The following is a 19,838-nucleotide window of genomic DNA, read 5'->3' on the forward strand; positions in this document are numbered from 1 at the left end:
CCCCATTCCACCCACCCCTCTCACCCCCTAACCCTCAACCCCCTCCACCCCTCTCCCTCCCCCCTCGTCCCCCTCCCCGTCCCTCGCCCCTCACCCCCTCCCTCCCCCTCTGTCCCGCCACGCCCCCTCTGCCCTCCATCCCCCCTCCCCCTCTCCCTCTACCTCTCCCTCCCCTCTCCCTCTCCCCCCTCTTCCCCCTCCCCCCTAGGGTTACCTCTCCTGCATTGGTAGCACCCTCCCCTCCCCCACTCCACCCTCCCTCTCCCCCCCTCCCTCCCTCCCCTCTCCCCTCTCTACGCTCCCTCTCCCCCCTCCCTCCCTCCTCCTCCCTCCCTCCCCTCCCTCCTCCCTCCCCCCCTCCCCCCTCCCTCCTCCCTCCCCCCACTCCCCTCCTTCCCCTACCCCCTCCCTTCCTCCCCCCTCCCCCCTTCTCCCTCTCCCCCCCTTCTCCCTCTCCCCCCCTCCCTCTCCCCCTCTACCCCCCCCTTAGGGTTGCCTCTCCTGCATTGGTGTAGCACCCTCTCCTCCCCCACTCCCCCTCCACTCTCCTTCCCCTCCTCCCCCTCCCCCTCTCCCTCCCCTCTCCCCCTCCCTCCCTGCTTTCTCCGCCCCAGCCTCCACCCCCCTCTCCCCCTCCCCCTCCTCCACCCCTCCTCCCCATCCCCCACCCTCTCCCCCTCGCCCTCCCTCCGTCGCCCTCCATCTCCCCCTCCCTCCCTCCTTCCCCCCCTCCCGAGCCCTGCTCAATGGGTCCCAACTGCACAGGCGCGGACATCTTTGATCTGCGCATGCGCGGATGCGGCGGCCATCTTGCGTAAGTACCAGATCAACAGAGCCCCAGCTGCACTTGAGCGGCTTTTTAAACTTTAAAATGTGAATAACTTAAAGAATATAACACCGATTTCAATGAAACTTATTCCATAGGTCCACGGGACGACGGTGAGTAAGGTGGGCCTAAAATTGTCACGCTATTGTGTACCGTTTTGGCTGTAGTTCAGGAACAAGCGAACAAACGAGAGCTTTAGTATATAGATAGTTTCCCCCTTTCTTTTGTTAAATTGCTCATTGTGCATCTTGTTCAGTCCGATAATTTTCACTTAAAGCAAGCAGGGAGAAACTTCCCTGCAAACACCAACTCATAATACTTCATCGCAGAATTATGTGCATATTATTTTTTAAATCAATTCATTCCAAACTCGCACAACTTTTATGAGTCTCACTGGGAATGCTAAATACGTACATGTTGAAAACTGATTCAAACCTCAAAGACAGGAGCATGATGTTACCGATGGATTGAAGGAATGCTGTAGCATTAAAATACCTGGGATTATGTAACAAGCCTTTTCTCAAGCAATCATCCTCATGAACTAAGAAAATAGATTTATAGCATTTATTGATAACAGATTCGTTGCTTGACATTCCTGAAATGCAGTTAGAATTCAACCTTAGAAAACAAATGCTGATCAATAGCAGGGTGAAATTTAAAAATTGACGCACACTCATTCTGTCAAGCTGTCAAAGTGTTGTGCAGAAGCATGTTTAATTGTGCTTTCCTGCACAAATTTGTATGTTTCAATCGTTTTGCAGGAATGAGGCGAGTGCAGTTCCCAAATTGTTTCAGCCGTCTACAGCACTAGTTTATTTAAAGAATCCTTTTACAGCTGCATGTCGTCCAGGACAGAAAAAATCTTACTGTTGCTGGACATTTGCAATCCCAATAAACAATACCCTGGCAGAAGTCAACAATAACGGATCACAAACATTGCAGGAGCTGAACTCACCTTGTAAACTGCAAGAGGCTTTCAGGAATAATCACGGCAATTAGGAAAACGATGGATTTAACCCGGACGTCGGCATGCATGTTTAAGCTGAAGGTGACAAAATGAAAGTTTTAGTGCACTCAGGCTTCTCGGTCATTCTGTAACCAGCAAACCGCAAAGCGTGAAGTCAGTTTCAGCCCATTCACGACTACCTTCAATCTTTATTTGCCTACTGCTTGCCTCATGCAAGTGCATCTGATTAGTTAGAACTATGTGCGTTAGCTAGGTAGATTGCTAGAGCCAAAAGAAGCAAATTCCAGAGACTTTGCCATGGTAATTGGAAACACTTGTGGAACCAGATGCGCGTTGGTTACAGTCAGCAAGTATGGGAGTTATCAGCACTGTGGAAAAATCGGGTTAGCTGTTTTTTTTTGCTTACAACTTGTCTGGGGAAAAGGAACGTGTTTCTTGCTTGCTGTTAATCACTGAGGACAGAAACGATCACCATGATGTCGCCATCAACGCCTCATATAACACCCCTGCAAGATCCACTCAACCCAACACACCCCCACCAGCCTCTCCTACTCGATGTGTCCAAAGGCGATGCAATAGTCTCCTTGCAGAAAACGGGGAAGTGCTCAGAATTCCTCTCTATGCCATTGCAAGTCCATGGAATTCTCAGCAGTGTGTTATCTTCATCCCCGGCATTTGGGCAGAAACTAGCCTGTGACTATTGACAGTAGCCGTGTACCAGAGTTTGCAATGTCAGTTGTACCCACTCGAATCTCTCAAGTCAATGTGAGGGAATTATCATCGGTGTTGAAAACTCTTACATAACTTAGCACATCAAACTGTAAAGTCAATAAATATCAACAAGGTTTGGGATGTTATACACCAGGCACTCGTCCAAACCTTCAACTGCTTTATCATAATGAAAGTAATTGACCCAAAATGCTTACTGTTCATACTCCATGGATGCTGCCCGAACTGCTCAGTATTATCAACGTCTGAATAATTTCAGATATCTGGAATCTGCAGCATTTTGCATGCAAGCTCTGACCTTGTTAGATGAAAAAAACAAGAGACTGCAGATGCAGTAATCTTGAGCAAAATCAAACACCTGGATGAAGGTGCAGGCTCGAAGGGCCGAATGGCCTACTCCTGCACCTATTTTCTATGTTTCTTAATTCTACAGATCGGGCAGTATGCATGGAGGGACGACATTTCAAGTTGGGACATTTCTTCAGACTGATGGACAGGAGAGAAAAGTATAAAGAATGGTAGGGATGGTCAAAGCTTGGCAACTTCTAGTGGATTCAGGGTGAGGAGGGATAATTGGTGTATGGATGGAAATAACCATCAAGAAGTGAAATGGAGATGAAAGGATCAAATGATCAGCTAAGAAAGGGTGGAGTGAAATGTAAAATTGGAGGGAGGGATAATAACGGAAGGGAATGGGGGGGTGGTGTAGAGAGGCGGAATAAAATTAAAATAGGGAGGCATGGGAAATGGGAGTTTTGAGCAGTCTCCTGTGACTGCGTGGGTTTCCTCTGGGAGCACCAGTTTCCTTCCACATCCCAAATATGTATGGGTTTGTTGGTTAATTGGTCTCAGTAAAAATAATCCCCCTAAAGTGTAGGGAGTGGATGAGAAAGTGGAATAACATAGAAGTAGTATGAAGGGACAAATCAATGGTTGGGGGGGGGGGGGGGGGGGGGGGGGATTTTGTGTTGTATCTCTAAAACTAAAAAATTAAAACCCAAGGCATAAAAGGCTATGGACCATGTGTAACTAAATGGGATTCGTGTGAGGAATCATGCATCAGCATGCACACGGTGGACTGAAGGCCCTGTTTCTGTATAACTATTTAACTTAAATAATGTTCAGGTTTTTCATTAACTATAAATTATTGTTTAATAGTTAAGCTTAACAATAATACATGCAAATATTATTTATACCTAAACAATAATTTTAAGTTAATAAAACCATGAGGCACGAAAACAGGCCCAACTTGCCCAGGCTAACAAAAATGCCCCATCTACACTAGTCCCAGTCTCTGCATTTGGCCCATATCCCTCAGAACCTTTCCTAGCCATGTAACTATCCAAATGCCATTTTAGTGCCTACCTCCTCTGGAAGCTCATTCCATACACCCACCACCTTCTGTGAAAAAGTTGCCCCTCATGTTCCTATTAAATCTTTCCTCTCTCACTTTTCCCCTCTCCTCTGGTTCCTGATTTCCCATACTCTGGGTAAAAGACTGCATTTACCCTATCTATACCTCGCATGCTCTTATGCGCCTTTATAAAGTCACCCCTCATGCCCTTGCGCTCCAAGAAATAAAGTCCTAGCCTGCCCATCCGCTCCCCACAGCTCAAGCCCTCCAGTCCTGGCTACATCCTCGTTCTGGTTTTGGTTGATTACTGCGCAAACGTGGTTTAGTCTTGTGTGAGACATGCATGGTATGACATTTGGTTATATTGAATGACATCTGCCAGGCTCGTGTAAGAAAATAACTGCAGATGCTGGTACAAATCGAAGGTATTTATTCACAAAATGCTGGAGTAACTCAGCAGGTCAGGCAGCATCTCAGGAGAGAAGGAATGGGTGACGTTTCGGGTCGAGACCCTTCTTCAGACATCACCCATTCCTTCTCTCCTGAGATGCTGCCTGAACTGCTGAGTTACTGCCAGGCTCGTAAAGCTTCTCTGCACTCTTATGCATCTGCATCTTAAGTTAAGTCAAGTCAAGTTTATTTGTCACATGCACATACACGATGTGCAATGAAATGAAAGTGGCAATGCCTGCGGATTGTGCAACAACAAAAAATTACAATTACAGCATATAAATAAAAGTTAATACAGAGAAGACAAAATTTAGTCCCTGGAGTTACAAAAGTTAACAGTCCTGATGGCCTGTGGGAAGAAGCTCCGTCTCATCCTCTCCGTTTTCACAGCGTGACAGCGGAGGCGCTTGCCTGACCGTAGCATCTGGAACAGTCCGTTGCTGGGGTGGCAGGGGTCCCTCATAATCTTGCTTGCTCTCGATCTGCACCTCCTGTTGTATAGGTCCTGCAGGGGGGCGAGTGAAGTTCCCATGGTGCGTTCTGCTGAACGCACTACTCTCTGCAGGGCCATCCTGTCCTGGGCAGAGCTGTTCCCAAACCAGACTGTAATGTGCCTATTAATTAATAATTATTAATTATTAATAATCTATTTCTGTTACAACGCATCACCGGTTCCTCACTCCCTTCCATTGAGTCTATCCAGAGTAGGCGATGTCTGCGAAGGGCACGCTGCATCGTCAAGGACAGCTCTCACCCCAAACACAGATTGTTTACCCTCCTCCCATCTGGGAGGCGCTACAGGTAGCGCAGCGGTAGAGTTGCTGCTTTACAGCGAATGCAGCGCCGGAGACTCAGGTTCGATCCTGACTACAGGTGCTGCACTGTAAGGAGTTTGTACGTTCTCCCCGTGACCTGCGTGGGTTTTCTCCGAGATCTTCGGTTTCCTCCCACACTCCAAAGACGTACAGGTATGTAGGTTAATTGGCTGGGTAAATGTAAAAATTGTCCCTAGTGGGTGTAGGATAGTGTTAATGTACGGGGATCGCTGGGTGGCACGGACTTGGTGGGCCGAAAAGGCCTGTTTCCGGCTGTATATATATGATATGATATGATAGGTCTTTCCGTTCCCGGACCTGCAGGTTCAGGAACAGCTTCTTTCCTGCGGTCGTTACCTTACTTAACTCTGCGCTTCGGTGATTGCTGCCATCCCCCCCCCCCTCGGGCACTCCTCCCATCAGTGACTGATCTCGCTCACCGGAATTTCCACTACCGCTACTGTGCATATATGTATATATTATATGTTTTACTATTCCATCACATGCACTCTGGTTAAGATGCTAACTGCATTTCGTTGTCTCTGTACTTGTACACTGCACAATGACTATAAAGTTTGTATTGTGTTGTATTGCATTAACTTAAAATTATTATTTTGGTTAAGTTTAATGGTCTTATTTTTTGTTGCTCTTCAGAAGGGACTGGCCAGGTTCAAAGCCTGGTGGGTTGCAATGAGGATGAAGCAACAGGTGAGTCGTTGCCATGGCACCTGCACCTGCAGCGAGGGGGCCGGATGTCCCGCCTCCTGCCTGAGAAGCCCGGGCCTTTCCGGTACCAAGGCTGTTGATGGAAGTGGAGGAGAGGGAGAGAAGTGAGATCGCAGAATTGTTGCTTCAGGTGGCCTGTCCTGGTCGGGCACGGGTGTTCTTTGGGAAGGCGGCGGTGAGTGCAGTTGACTCCCGGCCGGCTCTCAGTGAGGGGGTTTGCAATGTCACCGGGCCTGGGGGGATGGATGAGTGCATCTTTGCAAGGAAGGCTAAATATCCGGACGCGCTGAGCGAGATGCTGGGGAACTGTTGCTCCTCCACCGAAGCCTTTCTTGGGGGCGAATGCTGCCAGGAAAACATTCCGACCCACGGGTCCGTTGCTATGGATGCAGCACTTTGCATCGTTCGGTAAAAAGCAAAAACAAGCCTGGTTTATAACCAGGCCTGCAGATCTAATTCCTTTTAATCACCCGTCTCAAACGAGTTGTGATGCACGTTCCCTGCTCCAATCGTGATGGTTGCCCCCAGCAACAATCCCAGGCCTCTCCAGATATCCACAGGGCTCGTGTACATGTCCAGGCAAGGCTGGGTTTAAGCCACGGTGATGTTTCGTTTTCTGCACGTTAAATGCATATTGCATGAAAACTAAATGTGTTAAATACAACAAATTAAACGCATTTAGATTCCTACATTTTAGACTGTTGCATTGAGTCCATACATATGTGAACTCTGTGATCGGCCAGAATGGAGACTAATTGATTGACCTCACTCCTGGTGTCACAGTTGTCCTTCCCCAGTGCCTTGGGCTCTAATAAACACTGACCTTGGCTCACTAAATCTGTCCATCCTACCCCTTATCTGCACATCTATGCCCACTTTTTATTCATAGCACTTCACTTTGCGAGCCACACAGTAATAGCCCGGATCAATCCCAGACCAAATGTGATGTGGAGTTTCCTTCTGCTGATTGTGTAGTGTGTCTAATTAGTATTAAAGAGTTGAGGATTATAATTTCAACCTACAAAGTCCATCCGTCACTCCAGGCTCTAATGTAGAAAACCACTTTATGTGTTAAATCAGCTATATTGTGCTTAGCTTTGTAGATTTTACTTCTTGGAGGTGACTGGAAATGTTTGTTGAGCTTGTGTGTTTTCCTGCTCTATTTTCCCTTTCTATGACAATCAAATTCCTGAACTACCCCTCACCCCACCTTGATAATTGAACACTTTTTGCACTCCTGTAGACTTGCTTTTATTCTTAAATATGCCTTTCTAGTTCTTCTTCTTCTTGCATATGGCATGCACAGCCTAAAGTTGTAGGTCAAGGGTAGACATCTAGGTCAGGGCAACATCAGTTGCTGGGTGGATGGCCTTGATGCCACCACGGAAAAGCCTCAGTGAGCAGTCATTCGCGATGTGTGGGATGGTCTGGTCTGGATATCCGCAGTCGCACGCAGGGCTGTCTGTCATCCCCCACTTGTGCAGGTGATGGGCTGTTCTTGCATGGAGGGTGCGGATCCTGTTCAGGGTTAGCCATTGCTTGCGATGGAGGTCAAATCCCGGTGGTTTCACTGTGGGATCTGTGATGACCTCTCCGTTGTTGGTGTTGACATCTTTCCAGGCTCTGCGCCACTCAGTCTTGGGGTCAAAGTCTTCCAGGGATTTGGCTGAAGACGAGAAGGGTTTGCGGGACTTCAGGCGCATGTTGGGCAGATTGTTCAAGTCAGCATGGATGGGAAGGTCAGGTTTAGCCTCGATGGTGCACCAATCTTTCAACATCTTTTCCCTTCTGCGTATGCTGGGAGGGGCGATGTGAGAGAGGACAGGGAGCCACTGCAAAGGTGTTGACCTTTGCATCGACATCTGTTTTTTGCACAGTCTTCTTTTTTTTGGAAATGTTATATGTAATTTAAGTATAATTTGATTTTTGTATGTGTTGTCTGAGTCTGTGCCTGTGATGCTGCCACAAACAAGATTTTTCATTGGAGGTATCTCGCCGTATTTGTGCACGTGAATTGACCCAACTCTATTAAAGGCACCTCAACCAGTAATTCCTTGGGCAGTGTTTGTGTGATTAGGAGGTGCATCTTGTACTACATTAAGATTGTCTGACCCCTGCCTAATCTGATCCCCTCACTTCCCTTGGAATGTATCAATCCGCCTTGGTGCCCAAACCTCCCTAGTCTTCTGAGGAAGTATTTCCACTATTCTACACCCTCTGAGTGAAGACCTCTTCTTTCACACTCTGGTCCCTTGGAGCCACATGTGAAGCCAAAATCTCAGTTCCTTTCAATCCATGGTCATTTGAGGCACAATTGTTATTACCCTGAGATGATGAAATCTCTGAATTGGATACTGTCATAGACAATAGGTGCAGGAGGAGGCCATTCGGTCCTTTGAGCCAGCACCACCATTCAATGTGATCATGGCTGATCATTCTCAATCAGTACCCCGTTCCTGCCTTCTCCCCATACCCCCTGCGCTATCCTTAAGAGCTCTATCCAGCTCTCTCTTGAATGCATTCAGAGAATTGGCCTCCACTGCCTTCTGAGGCAGAGAATTCTACAGATTCACAACTCTCTGACTGAAAAGGTTTTTCCTCATCTCAGTTCTAAATGGCCTACCCCTTATTCTTAAACTGTGGCCCCTTGTTCTGGACTCTCCCAACATTGGGAACACGTTTCCTGGCTCTAATGTGTCCAACCCCTTAATAATCATAAATCAAGATGTTGTAGCATGTACAAAGATGTTAATTAAAAGTAGTTTCTCCTAATGAATTATGAATAAATGTGTGCAAAGTAAGGATTAATTGTGATGTTGAGTTTTCTGAGTGCAGTAGTACAGCTGTCTAATTAGGAATAAATAGCCGAGAAGGAGGATTTGTTCAATGTACAAAGACTGTCTCTCAGTCCAGACACTGACGTAGAGACATGCTAAATGTGCTAACTTGGTTTTACTGTGATTTGCCTTATAGAATTTACTACTTGAAAGTGGTGTGCTTCAAAGATGTTGAAACGGAAGCAGAGTTCGAGAGTGGAAGTGCAGCCTGTTACTGACTTTGGTCCAGATGAGATGCTGACAGACAATGCAGACATTCTGTGGATTAACAAACCGGTGAGTTGATCTTGAAACCCCAGCCAGTGTGGTCCTTTGCCACTCCCTGGGGTCTGTAATTCCCTCCTTTTGCATGGACCAAGTTCTTGGTCTGATAACTCCCTCTGTGGCGAAGGGTCAGTGTTTCTCTGAAGATCCCATTGTGACGCACCTTGCCACATTTTTGCATTAACGGTACTCTGCCAATGCAAATAATTATTCTTGACGTTTTCTTCAAAATGATGCCTTCCCCCACCCCCCGCAAGTATTAAGTCCCTAATTAAGTCCCTAGAACTCCCTCTGTTGGGCTTGAGATGGTGCTTATTGATATTAGACTGAGTTCCAATGAAGGGTCTCTGAACTGAAACGTTAACTCTGTTTCTTGCTCCATGGATGCTACCTGACCTGCTGAGTGTTTCTGGCATTTTCTGCTTTTATAGTAGCCTAATGGTCTTTAAAACAAGGAGCCTATAAATCCTTGGTTGGGCATCATAGGTACATAGACAATAGGTGCAGTAGGCCATTCGGCCCTTCGAGCAAGCACTGCCATTCAATGTGATTATGGCTGATCATCCACAATTGGTACCCTGTTCCTGCCTTCTCCCCATACCCCTTGATTCCGCTAGCCCTAAAAGCTCTATCAAATTCTCTTTTAGACAATAGACAATAGACAATCGGTGCAGGAATAGGCCATTCGGCCCTTTGAGCCTGCACTGCCATTTAATGTGATCATGGCTGATCATTCACAATCAGTACCCCGTTCCTGTCCTCTCCCCATACCCCCTGCCTCTGCTATCATTAAGAACTCTATCTAACTCTCTTGAAAGCATCTAGAGAATCGGCCTCCACTGCCTTCTGAGCCAGAGAATTCCACAGATTTACAACTCTCTGAGTGAAAAAGTTTTTCCTTATCTCCATTCTAAATGGCGTACCCCTTATTCTTAAACTGTGGCCCCTGGTTCTGGACTCCCCCAACATTGGGAACATGTTTCCTGCCTCTAGCGTGTCTAATTCCTTAATAATCTTATATGTTTCAATAAGATCCCCTCTCATCCCTCTAAATTCCAGTGTATACAAGCCCAGTCGCTTCAGTCTTTCAACATACGACAGCCCCGCCATTCCGGGAATTAACCTAGTGAACCTACGCTGCACTCCCTCAATAGCAAGAACGTCCTTCCTCAAATTTGGAGACCAAGTACTCCAGGTGTGGTTTCACTAGGGCTCTGTACAACTGCAGAAGGACCTCTTTGTTCTTATACTCAACTCCTCTTGTCATGAAGGCCAACATGCCATTAGCTTTCTTCACTGCCTGCTTTACCTGCATGCTTACTTTCAGTGACTGATGAACAAGGACATCCAGATCTCTTTGTACTTCCCCTTTTCCTAACATGACACCATTCAGATAATAATCTGCCTTCCTGTTCTTACCACCAAAGTGGATAACCTCACATTTATCCACATTAAACTGCATCTGCCAAGCATTTGCCCACTCACACAACCTGTCCAAGTCACCCTGCATCCTCATAGCATCCTCCTCATAGTTCACACTGCCACGCAGCTTTGTGTCATCTGCAAATTTGCTAATATTACTTTTAATCCCTTCATCTAAGTCATTAATGTATATTGTAAATAGCTGCGGCCCCAGCACCGATCCTTGCGGTACCCCACTAGTCACTGCCTGCCATTCTGAAAGGGACTCGTTAATCCCTACTCTTTGTTTCCTGTCTGCCAACCAATTTTCTATCCATGTCTGTACCCTACCCCAAATACCATATGCTCTAATGCTCCATGTCCTCTCTCACATCGCCCCTCCCACCATTTAAATAATAATCTGCCTTCCTGTTCTTACCACCAAAGTGGATAACCTCACATTTTGAATGCTAAATGTGACATTCCATCCCCTGGAGAATTGTCTATGTCGGGGCCCACTCTTTCGGAAAGACACCAAGACCTTGGAGAGGGAGTGGAGAGGTTTCCTGGAGTAGTTTCAGGGATGAGCAATTTCTGTGGAGAGTTTAGTTTAGAGATACCGCACGGAAACAGGCCCTTCAGCCCACTGAGTCAGCGTAGACAAGAGATCCCTGAGCGACCGGGGCTGTTCCTGCACAGGGATGGTTCAGGAAATATTTAATGGAGACAGGAAGGATTTGGGTGGCAGAAGTGTTTCTAGTCATTGGTAAAAGAATTAAAGGGAGATGAGGAATTTTGAGGGTGTTGAGGAGTTAGACATTTTGTGCAACTGTGTATGGAAGCAGAGCAAAATTAAACCCTAAATGTAGTTGGGGATGTAATCAAAGAGGAAGAAGCAGAGGGCAGTAGTCGTGGGGAGTACGTTTATACTGCGAATGGGTGTGCAATGGGTAGGAGTGCTGCAAGGGTTTGAATGTCTGGAATTTGCGATCAAGCACATGACTCAAAACGAGAAGAATATTCCGTTTTGAGGAAACAAGGATGTTTTTTTGCTTGTGGATCCAGTGAAATCTAGTCTCCTCCAGGATACACAACATCGAGCCTTTATTATAGAACAATCCAGCCCATTGTGTCACAGATAGACACAGAACCTTTTTCCCAGACTGGAAATGACGAAGACTAGAGGGCACAGCCTTAAGGTGAGACGAACAATGTTTAAGAGGTGTGCAGGCCAAGTTTATTTTTACAGAGGGTGATGAGTGCCTGGATCACACGACCAGGTGGTGGTGGAGGATTATTTGATTATAGATTTTAAGAAGCTTTTAGATGGGCGCTGGGATATTGTTCACCTGCAGACAGATTAACCTGACATCATGTTCGGCACGGACATTGTGGGCCGAAGGGCCAGTTCCTGTGGTAATAAACGACTTATTTTATGGTCCTTCCAGTCACATACTGATTTAAGAAACTACATGCTATATCCCACCTTAAAGGTCTTACCGTTCTGTCTGAGAACTTTGTGAAGTCTATTGTTCCCTTATGGTTCTTGTAATTGGTACATAACTTGCTGGCCAGCCCCATATGATTTCTTCACACCCTTGGAGTAGCATCCACAACAGACCAAGTGCCTGTGACTTAATGGCGCCTCCTCCTGGTCAGGTATAATATTATATTAAATCTCTCCTTCTCCTAGGTTCCTCTATATTGTGGAGCACACAAGCAGCATCTTGTAGCTTAAATTCAAAATGGAGGAAATCCCAAATGACTGGGGATATGAATTAGCTAAGTCTGAAATGAATTGGACCAAAGGTGTAATCGGGTGACTAGGACTTAAATCTATTTAAAAGAAAATCATTCCCCAAATAGCGGGTGACATGGTGGGCGGCAAGGTGGCACAGCGGTAGAGTTGCTACCTTACAGCCCCAGAGACCCGGGTTCGATTGTCACTACGGGTGGTGTCTGTACAGAGTTTATACGATCTCCCTGCGACCTGAGTGGGTTTTTCCCAGGAGCTCTGGTTTCCTCCCACACTCCAAAGACTTACAGGTTGTAGGTTAATTGGCTTTAGCAAATTTGTAAATCGTCCCTAGTGTGTGTAGGATAGTGTCCATGTGCAGGGATTGCTGGTTGGTGTGGACTTGGTGAGCTTAAGGGCATGTTTCTGCACTATAACTCTCAACTTAAACTAAACTAGTGGGAGCCTGAGAGAGCTGTGTCAGATGTTGCAGTAGATGGGCTGATGTTGAAGAGCCATTCTCTTTCTGAATGTCTTTCAGGCTCTCTAGACTTACAATGCACATCACTGCCAGTGAGATGCTTCCCAAAATAGTCACTGTTGTAATTTCAGAACAGTGATGGTGAGCAGGTAAATTACCAGTTATCTTTGTCCTTGACTAGCAACCCAGAAACATAAGTTTACCCTCCAGTTTGGAAATTTAAATTCAAGTTATTAATAATCAAGAGGTAAAAAGACACCCTCAGTATTGTTGATACAAAAGCAGAGGAGTGGCAAAAACAACCTTGTTCATTGAAGTTCTTCTGGGGAGGAAATCTTCCAGCCCAGTCTGGTCTCTGTCTGTGTGTGATTCCAGAACCATAACTGACCTCTGAAACGAGAGCTTGGTTCAAGGACAGTTTGGAATTTGTGTGGACCAGACCGTTGAAACAGTTTTCAAAATGTCATCCAATGCAAACAGAAAAGTAAAATACAGGCAAAAGATAGACACAAAACGCTGTAATAACTCAGCGAGTCAGGCTGCGTCTCTGGAGAAAATGGGTAGGTGATGTTTGGGTTAAGACCATTCTTCAGACTGAATGGAGGAATGGGGGGGGGGGGGGGGGAGAGATTGAGGTGTTTATGCAAATGACCTAAAATTAGAGAATTGAAGCTACCCAAGTGAAATATGAGGTACTGTTCCTCCAATTTGTGTGTGCCCTCAATTTGGCAAGGGAGGATGCCCAGGACAGAAAGGTGGCAAATGTTTGCAGTTAGTTACCCTTGCTGTGTGTAATCTGGCAAAGGGTAAAGCAGTGGAAAAGAAACAGTATCCCTTAATGTCCTTGCAGGTTCCTGGGATTGGGAATGCTCCTTGTCAGTGTGTGCAATGTCTGTTCTGCAAATGAGGATGCATGTAAAGAAAATGTCTTCCCCAGAAGTGCAGGCTGTGGGTCATTGAGCAGTTATCTCAGTTTCAACACAGAAGGTCCACACCACAGTCCTGAGCACAGATTGTTCATCATCGTACTGAGGTAGTGCAACATTGGTAGAGACTCAGTCCCTCACCTGAGAATTTAAACCAAGTTCCAGGCTCTCAGTAATGCAAAAAACCTCCTGGTGCTATTCAAGATGCAAAAGTTCTCTCCTGGGCCAAAATTTAACCCTTAATAAATAACACTGGTAAGTTTCACTATCAATGTTGTGTTTGTAGGAGTTTACTGTGCGTAACTTAGCTACTTTTTCCCCCAACTTCAATACCATTTTGCTGATTGTAATGTACTTTGGGGTATTGTGAGAAAGCTATAAAACGTAACGGCCATGTTTCAATTTTCATGTTGGAGGTGGGAGTCAGAACTGATATCTTCTCTGTGTGCAGTGGGTCCACTCTCTACTGCGAGTCTGTGCCATCATCAGCGTGATTTCCGTCTGCATGAATACACCCAAGACCTTTGAGCACTACCCACCACTTCAGTATGTGACGTTCGCCCTCGACACTCTTCTCATGTTCTTGTATTCTTCAGAGATGATTGCAAAGATGCACATTCGAGGCATTGTTAAGGTATGTTCATCTACAGTGCAAGCAGTGTTGACTATTGATGACGGCCAGTCTGTTGTTACAAAACACCTTGTTTATTTAACGTTTCGATGTATGAATGTCCCATAGTTCCTTTAATTCAGAAAACTCATGATTCCACTGTCATTGTGGACCAGGTTTCTTGATTCATTGTCACCATTGAGGCGCCCATTTACGGCCTGTTTCTAATTGCCCCGTGAGATACCTTATTGTATCACTGTGGTGCATGTGGTTAAGATGCTTCTAGGGTGCTGTGGGATAGAAGTTTCACTGATGATAGAACAGTGATGTATTATTGTTTCTGTGTGGCTTGGAGGGGACACGTTGGTATTCCTCAGTTGTAACTACTTTTTCTCCTCTCTGGTAAAGGGAAAGGTACTTGTATTGGTTTATTATTATTATCACGCACTGAGATACAGTGGAAATTTTTTGTTTTGCGTGCTGTCTAGGCAGATCTTAGGATGCATAGAAGCAACAAATAATGCAAATGAGAACATAAGCCGAGTGCAGAATATAGTGTTATAGCTACAGAAAATATAAATTAAAAAGTGAACGCCCCATAACTTAGATGGGGAAATTTGGGAAAAAGCCCTTCCACCCGCTTGTGGACTCTTTCTCACTCCTCCCAATTGGGGAAAGCTGTGTCTTCTGTAGCCTTGAGCCAACCGGTTGTAAATCGCTCAGTAACTTCCTACCATCTCCATATTTGAACTCGTGCAAATATAGGAGGAGGACACTCAGCCCATTGATTTTGCTATTGCAACTGGACAGATCACAGCTGATCTTAACCCTGTCTCCCTGCCTTAGTTCTCTACCCACATTGCCCAGATAAATCCTCCAAGCTTCCCCCTGCCAACAGCAGCTCTTTTAGAGGAGGGAGTCTACTTTAGTTTAGTGTAGAGATACAGGCCCTTTGGCCCACTGAGTCTGCGCCGACCAATAATCGCCCACACGGTAGTTCTATCCCACACACTAGGCACAATTTACAGGAGCCATTTAGCCTACAAACCTATATGACTGGAATGCGGGAGGTAACCAGTGCACCCGGAGAAAACCCTTGGGGAAGCTTGGAAAACATACAAACTATATACAGACAGCACCCGTAATTAGAATGGAGCCCAGGTCTCGGGTGATGTAAGACCACAACTCTACAGCTGCGCCACTGTGTCAAGTGATTGATTCCTTTATAAAGCTTTGAACATCTGGAGTGATTCTTTCTCCCTTCCCTCTCTCCCCCCCTCTCTCCCCCCCTCCCCCCCCTCTCTCCCCCCCCCTCTCCCCCCCCCTCTCCCCCCCCCCTCTCTCCCCCCCCTCTCTCCCCCCCCTCTCTCCCCCCCCTCTCTCCCCCCCCTCTCTCCCCCCCCTCTCTCCCCCCCCTCTCTCCCCCCCCTCTCTCCCCCCCCTCCCCCCCCTCTCTCCCCCCCCTCCCCCCCCCCCATGTTCGGGAGAAAGTAAATTAGTGCAAATCCCTCCCCTTGTACGGTTCATGTGCCGGTACCCTGTTTGTGAATCTGGAATGTGAATGCGAGCTCTTGTTATCAGACGCATGTTACCTTGCTGTTGTTAGTGTCCTTGTCATTTGCCTGATCCGTCGCCTTTAGCCGTTCAATTTGTAGTACAGATTGCAGCAATCTTCTGATTAACGATGAGGACTGCTAGTTAAAGGCAGGCATCTGCCAGTACGGTCACTAGTGTCCATTACCATCGTCATAACCATCTGGCAAGCTTTGTCTCCGCCTCTCAGGTAACTTCTGTTAAAGATGCCTGTTTATTTGTTCATACACTCTTTTATGTTTCCTGCTTTCCACAGTTTTCAGTTTGAGAGATTCTTCAGCTTTGTAACACACTGATTTATCCTGAGGTAATGGTGGCAGTGATTGATGGCAGAAGGACAGAAAGTATTCTTCTGTGATCCCCGTTACATCCCACTGTCCCCTCTTGCAGTTCTGGATAAATGATCTGTTTTCCTTCATCTCTGGAGCCCACAACTAAATCAGGACAGATTTAATTTGGTCAACTAATGATCAGCATTAAATTAACACTGGTTAACCAGATGGTTATGACGATGGTAATGGACACTAGTGACCGTACTGGCAGATGCCTGCCTTTAACTAGCAGTCCTTATCGTTAATCAGAAGATTGCTGCAATCTGTACTACAAATTGAACGGCTAAAGGCGACGGTTCAGGCAAATGACAAGGTTTCCTAGATTTGGATTTCCTACACTTTTTCAATTCTGCCCAGTTGACCATCCTCAACTTAGTTTAGACACAAAATGCTGGAGTATCTCAGCGGGACAGGCAGCATCACTGGAGAGAAGGAATGGGTGATGTTTCGGGTCGAGACCCTTCTTCAGACAGACTGACCTCAATCTGAGGAAGGGTCTCGACCCGAAATGTCACCCATTCCTTCTCTCCAGAGATGCTGCCTGTCCTGCTGAGTTACTCCAGCATTTTGTGTCTATCTTTGGTTTAAACCAGCATCTGCAGTTCCTTCCTACTCAACTTAGTTTAATTTGGTTTATTGACAATGAAACTTTAGTACAGTAAAAAACTTTTTGTTGCATGCTATCCAGTCTGTGAATAGACTATACATGGTTACAATCAAGCCATCCACAGTGTGCAGATACAGGATAAAGGGAATAACATGTAATGCAAGGTAAAATCCGATTAAAGATAGTCCAAGGTATCCTACTGTTATACAAGGATAGTCCTACTGTGATAGATGATAGTTCAGGGCCGCTCTTCAGTTGGTGATAGGATGGTTGAGTTACCTATTTTTGCTATACATTGCAGATTGCTGCTTGGGCCCTGAGCTCTCCTTAAAACTCTCTTTAAGTGAAGATGCCAAGATTTAGCTGTGGATTCCAGACATAAGGGAAAACAAAAAAATGTATTGAGAACAGAAAGAGCAGCCAGTAAGATGTCCCTGCGATGCAGACATTTAGCCTCCATTCTCATACCAGTTGTGTAGTGTGATAGGGTCATACATTGTCTGGTGCTCTTGGTGTTGGCTTCTCTGGAACTTAACAAGCAGAGCACACTGCATGGACAACTTTCTGTAGTGCCGACAATGACATGAACTCCAAATCCACCAACTTTCCCATGTGGGTGACAGCAAAATGATAGAAGGGAGTCAGTTGCTGCAGTTTACTGGTAGTCTGGAGTGATAAGTGCACAGAAAAAACTAGCCAGCCATCAGAACAGACAGTGCCAGAATAAATAAATTGTGACATTCCTGCAGAGAACAGACTTGGATGTGGGCTAGGAGTCAAAGGGGAAAACAGTAACTTTATTCTGACTGGGGATGGGATGAGTTAGTCAATCATCTGATCCCACGATGCCCTATTGGCGTGTTTTCTTGCATTTGCCTTGTCTGCGATCTTTGTCTTTTAGTTACTAAGTATTTTTGCAAACATCAAAACTTGTCACCAAAAGCTCAGAAAGAAGAGGACCTTCCACCCTACCTGACAAATCCCACTTGTTATCCTGGCCCCATTGCATGCACAGTTACTCTCTGAGAACATGCCCAGTTGCCAAGAGGTTGAATGTGGTGACCTGTTGCACAATGAACCTTGACATTCACCCAGGGCTGATTGTTGACAAACCTTTCTTTGTTTCCTCATAGGGTGATAACTCGTACGTGAAAGATCGCTGGTGTGTGTTTGATGGCGTCATGGTCTTCTGCTTCTGGGTGTCTCTGGTTTTACAGGTGCTGTCCAATGTTAACTACTCATTCAGAAAAGTCAATTTTGTTGTGATGAATTTCCTGAATCTGAGAACAAATTCTAACTCTTTGCTTTCCAGGTCTTCGAGATAGCTCAGATAGTCGATCAGATGTCTCCGCTTGGCATGCTCCGAATCCCGCGACCACTCATCATGATACGAGCGTTTCGAATCTACTTTCGATTTGAACTTCCCCGCACAAGAATTACCAATATTTTGAAGTAAGATTTAAACATTTTCATTTCTGTAGCATCTTTCCTAAACATCGCAAGGCACAACCAATAAAGCTTTTTGGAAGTGTGAGCACAGTTGTAAGGACACATCTTTGGGCAACACAGTGGAGCAGCCGGTAAAGCTACTGCCTCAAAGTGCCTGTGACCAGGATTTAGACAGCACCCAAAGTGAGGATGATGTGGAGTTTGCACATTCTCCCCGTGAGTTTCTCCCAGATGCTCCGATTTCTTCCCATATCCCAAAGACGTGTGGGTTGGTAGGTTAATTGGTCAACATAAATTGCCCCTGGTGTATAGAATCTGGAGGGATTTGATAGGAATGTTAGAAGAATGAAGAAAATCTGGGATTAGTGTAAACGAATGCTTCATGGTTTGCGCAGACTGAAAGCACCAATGTGGGCATGACCAGATAATTCATTAGTAGATTGGGGGGAATATTTGCTGTGGAAATCTATTCCATCAACCTGAAAGAGCAGGTGGTTCATAGCTGAACTTGCTTTCTGAAAGGGTCTGGCATGTTCAGACCCTGAGCTCAACTGCGAGGAGTAGGACTTGAACTCGAGACCCACTGCCTGAAGGAGGCGAGCATGCAAATTGCAGAACCGTGCTGACTCTGCGGTAAATCTGGTTTAAGGCTGTCTTGTTAACATTCTTTGTCTACTTTGCTTGCCTCCTTCTGCTCTAGGCGATCAGGAGAACAAATCTGGAGTGTCTCCATCTTCCTTCTCTTTTTTCTACTCTTGTATGGAATCCTGGGCGTACAGATGTTTGGCACCTTCACCTATCACTGTGTGACCAATGACACTCAGCCTGGGTAAGGAGACTTCACAAGCATTGCTTTTCTAACCCATTAATGGTTCATATTTGACATATTCTAATTTCTTGTATGATACCAGTGGAATGTCTTGTTAAATAAACTTTAACTGAAATAAATTTAAACTGTATCTATTCTCATAACATTATGTGTGATACATATCACATAATCACTGCGGAGAAAGAGGCCATTTAACCTGCAACCCATGCCAGCTTCCCTTGAATATCCCCTGTCTTTCTTTATCTATATCTCTCAATGTGGCGTTATTCCCTCCTCTTGTGTGTGTTTGTCCAATTCTCCTGGGGTAAATTGCTACTATTCTCCACAGCCACAACTTGTTGGAGGGAGTTCTACCTATTGCTGCTTTCTGGGTGAGGAGCGTTCTCTTAAATTTGCCATTGATTTCTTATACTGATGCGCTCTGGTTAACTTGTCCCCGCCTGCTCGAGCACTCAGCCCATGTTCACTCTCGAACCCTGCATCATTTTAAAGATAGTATAAGAAAATAACTGCAGATGCTGGTACAAATTGATTTATTCACAAAATGCTGGAGTAACTCAGCAGGTCAGGCAGCATCTCGGGAGAGAAGGAATGGGTGATGTTTCGGGTCGAGCGAAGAAGGGTCTCGACCCGAAACGTCACCCATTCCTTCTCTCCCGAGATGCTGCCTGACCTGCTGAGTTACTCCAGCATTTTGTGAATAAATCATTTTAAAGATTCTACTTTGAGTCCTAGAGGGATCTTTCAACCCAACTCGTCCATGCTGACCAAGTTGCCTATCTGCACTAACCTAATTTTCTGCGTTTGACCCCTTTTCCTCCAAGCCTTCCCTATCCATATACCTGTCTGAGGTTTTTTTTAGATGTAATTGTATCTGTCCCGACTACTTCCTCTGAGAACTTGTTCC

General features: G+C 45.8%; 2 protein-coding genes across 2 annotated transcripts in view; one reads left to right on the forward strand and one right to left on the reverse strand.

Moving 5' to 3' along the window:
• itgbl1 (integrin, beta-like 1) overlaps positions 1-1,993 on the reverse strand; it is a 111,368-nt gene extending 109,375 nt beyond the window's left edge. The window contains exon 1 of the mRNA XM_078403016.1: positions 1,782-1,993. Within this exon, the coding sequence (XP_078259142.1) occupies positions 1,782-1,861 (80 nt within the window). The 5' untranslated portion in view covers positions 1,862-1,993. The remainder of the gene's footprint in view (positions 1-1,781) is intronic.
• A 3,937-nt stretch (positions 1,994-5,930) lies between these two features.
• nalcn (sodium leak channel, non-selective) overlaps positions 5,931-19,838 on the forward strand; it is a 173,384-nt gene continuing 159,476 nt past the window's right edge. Inside the window, 6 exon segments of the mRNA XM_078402211.1 lie at positions 5,931-6,042; positions 8,841-8,980; positions 13,963-14,145; positions 17,787-17,870; positions 17,966-18,105; positions 18,803-18,931. Of these exon segments, the coding sequence (XP_078258337.1) occupies positions 8,873-8,980; positions 13,963-14,145; positions 17,787-17,870; positions 17,966-18,105; positions 18,803-18,931 (644 nt within the window). The 5' untranslated portion in view covers positions 5,931-6,042; positions 8,841-8,872.

The sequence above is a fragment of the Rhinoraja longicauda genome, chromosome 7, assembly GCF_053455715.1.
Source record: "Rhinoraja longicauda isolate Sanriku21f chromosome 7, sRhiLon1.1, whole genome shotgun sequence".
Lineage (NCBI taxonomy): Eukaryota > Metazoa > Chordata > Chondrichthyes > Rajiformes > Arhynchobatidae > Rhinoraja > Rhinoraja longicauda.